At 35.7% G+C, this 3,591-nt stretch overlaps 1 protein-coding gene across 1 annotated transcript; it reads left to right on the top strand.

The window, feature by feature from the left end:
* Positions 1 to 369: 369 nt before the first annotated feature.
* m17 (IL-6 subfamily cytokine M17) lies at positions 370 to 2,359 on the top strand. Its single transcript, XM_056291096.1, has 3 exons — positions 370 to 439; positions 992 to 1,140; positions 1,323 to 2,359. Exons 1-3 carry the CDS (start codon positions 385 to 387, stop codon positions 1,785 to 1,787), a joined length of 669 nt encoding a protein of 222 aa, XP_056147071.1. The 5' UTR covers positions 370 to 384; the 3' UTR covers positions 1,788 to 2,359.
* Positions 2,360 to 3,591: the final 1,232 nt, after the last annotated feature.

The raw sequence follows: 3,591 nt of genomic DNA, 5'->3' as shown, positions 1-3,591 counted from the left end.
ATTATTGTGGTACATTCCATAAGTTAATAAAACATACAGATCAGCATACGTCTGTCCCTCTCCTGGGAAAAAAAAAGTTGTGATTGAAAAATGAAAAATAATGAAAAAAAATGTTGTTTCATGTGCATTCCAACAATTAGACATGTTTCTTAGTGCATCTGTTAAAGTCACAGATAGGGGATGATGTTGCAAACTAAATACGTAAAAGAAGAGGTAAAAAAAAAACTGCATGTGTAAAAGGAGGCTTTCTGGGAAATTTGTTGCTTCACAAAGTGCACGTCATTTCCTCTTATGCCAAATGTGTGGTTTCAGTCTTTAAAAAAAGGTTTAAAGGGAGGGGATTATGAAAAGTCAGTACAATTGGCCTGTGACACTGTGTGGGGAATGAATGGTCATGTAAAGAATATGTATTTTCAACTGTCAATACGAACAGCAACTAGTAAGTCATGTTAAGTTTATAAGGTTTTACTTTAGTTTACAAAAATATAAAGTAGCCTATCAAATGTATTACATTAATTGAATTGTCATCATGCCTGTATGTTGTTATGTCTCATTTAAAGCTAATCCATCAATGTTTGATTTACAGTTATAACTGTACTGTTGCTGTCATAAAGATGATTTGAAGGATTGCATGCACTAACTGTAGTAAAAATGTAGGTAGTGCAGTGATAGCCAATGCATAATGTACTGCAATCATACAGATCCACTATGTGAAGTTGTATCTGTATATAAGTGTAAACTCTTAATGTTTTTGAATAGTGGGCCTAAACTATCAATGTAGAATAGCAAAGAAAATGACCATTGCATTAAATATTGAATACTGTGCCCACTTCACATGTTTGCTTTGCTCATTTAAAATAAAGTTTTACTGGCTGTGATTTCAAGTATCCCTTATTTCTAACTATCATTATAACATACTTCGTCTCCATCACAAAAGTGAACATTCATTTACTGAAGTGACTGTCTTAACACATAGTACATTTCTCTTCAGCATTACTGTCTCTTCTGCTGGTTATGGCTGTTGGTCCTTCAAAAACTATCACACTGTGCAAAAACCAACAGAGTGGGAACTCTCTGCAACAGACGTTGAAGCTAACCAGACTCATATATAAGGAATCTGTTGATCTACTCAGGATATATGTGAGTACGACCTGCAGTAATCTGATGTTTTATTGTTATTGTTATTGTTATTGTCTAATTTTAGAGAAGCTTGAAGAATTAGGCTTACTATGGCTTCTGACATCACATGTTTAACGATACTTATTTGTTTTAATGAACTAGTTAGTTTGATAAACCTCTCATTTTATTTTTCCAATCTCCAGAAGATCAGTCAAGGAGACATGTCAGAGCTTTTCTGCAAAATATCAAACAATGATGTCCCTGAACCTGACATCTCGGGCTTGGATCCGTCAGAGAGGATAGCAAGCATTTACACACATCTTCAAGCTTTCGACCCTCATTTTAAAAGGGTGTTTGAGCAGCAGACAGACTTACAGTTACCCCCGAGTGCACTGCTGAAAGCGTTAAGCATTGTCAGTAACCGCAGCAGCAGCCTGACTTCTCTGATAAACTGCATGTATCAGAGCCTCTTCCCAAACCTGCCTTTACCAGAGCCAGCATGGGGACCAACATCACTACCTCCATCACAAAACATATTCCAACAGAAGGTCTATGGCTGTATTGTCCTGAAGAGATACAAGGAGTTCCTGTCAAATGCTGCCAAAGAACTAAGGATTCTAAAAAGTCAAGTGTGCAGAAAGAAGACCCAAATGAATGTAGTGCTTTGAGGATAATCAAAGGATGGGTGTCTTCATTTCAACATAACTTGTGCACACTAGTTCACTTAATGAGAAACTTAATAGGCTAAATGGCTGATACATAAGTGATTGATGTCATAAGTCTTTATTTATCTTATTTATTATTTATTTTGTGTGTGTCTCTGATAGAGGAATACACTGAAGTGTAAGATAGTTCATACATTTGCGTGTTTCTGTCGATATGCCAGTCCAAAATCTAAAATATTTTATGTAACATCTGAAACACTGTCTATCAAAGCCTATTTGTTAAGTAATACTGTGTAAATATTTATTAAAACAATACTGGATAACTATAATATTTCCTTTGGCATCTATTAATGTGGTTGAATCAGTGATGTCAACTGTAAGTATGCCAGTATCATGCAAAATCAGTTCTTGGAAAATTGACATGAACTAGTTAATCTTGCCAGCCAGTGACTCTCATATTTGATATGTTATATATTGTTATATTTGGTTTGGCTTGATCCTTTTCATGGATCGTTTATATTTTCTCATTCTGTGTTGTTATTTGTACAAAACAAGAATAAATAAAAATGAGATGCATGATGTTTTGGAACAGAAAGGGTTTTTGACTGAAAACTCTTGAGCTGTGTACTGTCCAGAAGTGCTCCAAACATGAGAGGTTAAAAGTAAATGGGGAAGTTGTTGAGACGCTGACTATGATATATTAGCTCAGTGACGCATGTCTTGAAGACAAGGCTGCATCATAAAGGAAATATTTTGTGAAATGGGCAAGCTGTCTGGTCCGTCACAAGGTGTGGACGTTTATGGTTTATTAGTGTACAGGTGTATTTCATGTTTTTCTTTGAAATCTCTGAGCATGTGTATGGTGATGGAAGTATATATAGAAATGTGCTAACTTGGACTGAAGGAGACTGGAAACTGACCCTGGTCCCCCTCCTCTTTTTTAAGCAGATCAGACACTGATTGATGATATGTAATCCAAATGTTAAAACCACAGATCTACAATCAAATTGGCACAGCTCCTCATACTTTGCTCAGGTCACAAGCCTTTAAAAAACTGGAAGTTGATGAGGGATATATTCTAGGTCACAAATCAAGTTCCCGGTTATCGCTCAGGATATAAGTTCTATTTTGAGTAAAAACACACAGGGTATGTCTAGGGCAAAAATGGTTATCGACTTTATATGATCATATATTCAAATACAAGTGAAAAAGTGTATGATTACAAACAGATCGTGCAATCATTACAAACAGAAACAATGTTGATATTGTCTATCATTCTATAAGCTGTTTATACAGCAATTTGAAGATATACAGCCAAGACTGGCGAGTGAGACAGAATAGCCCAGGCTAATTTGAAACTTAAAGTCACAGTGCATGTTAAGAAAACTAGTATACTCTACTAGGACCTAAGACAAAAGTATTACTGCAGAATGCTTGTTGACCATTTTCAAACTGTGTGATATTTCTCTTAATTTTTCTAAAATAATTTTCTTGAGCAGCAAGCACCACACTGTGTTATACTATGAATGAAAAATGTTGAAAAAAAAATCACCGGAAAAAAAGAAAAGAAAAATTTCTTCTGTTCTCTTCAGAACAAAAGATGTCATCAATGTAACAAACTGTGGCACAAGGAAAAAAATATTCTGACTACGATTTAAAGTATTAAAATGCTAAAATTATACTTAAAACTCGAGGAGTGCACTCAGTAGGGTCCAGATCTCCGCCAGGCTTATCTATCTCGCCTTCTCTGGTGTTCCAACTTGGCGACAAACCCTGGAAACTGGCAACCAAAGGCTCACAGCTCTGG

The sequence above is a fragment of the Lampris incognitus genome, chromosome 12, assembly GCF_029633865.1.
Source record: "Lampris incognitus isolate fLamInc1 chromosome 12, fLamInc1.hap2, whole genome shotgun sequence".
Lineage (NCBI taxonomy): Eukaryota > Metazoa > Chordata > Actinopteri > Lampriformes > Lampridae > Lampris > Lampris incognitus.
The sequence above is the reverse complement of the archived record's forward strand: the minus strand, read 5'-3'. Positions and strand labels throughout refer to the sequence as shown.

Excerpts from the sequence above, each read along its gene's own strand:
- m17 (XM_056291096.1), top strand. The coding sequence starts at position 385 with ATGAATGGTCATGTAAAGAATATGTATTTTCAACTGTCAATACGAACA. Across the intron at positions 440-991 it reads GTCAATACGAACAGCAACTA|CATTACTGTCTCTTCTGCTG; the intron begins GTAAGTCATGTT and ends ATTTCTCTTCAG. Across the intron at positions 1,141-1,322 it reads TTGATCTACTCAGGATATAT|AAGATCAGTCAAGGAGACAT; the intron begins GTGAGTACGACC and ends TCCAATCTCCAG.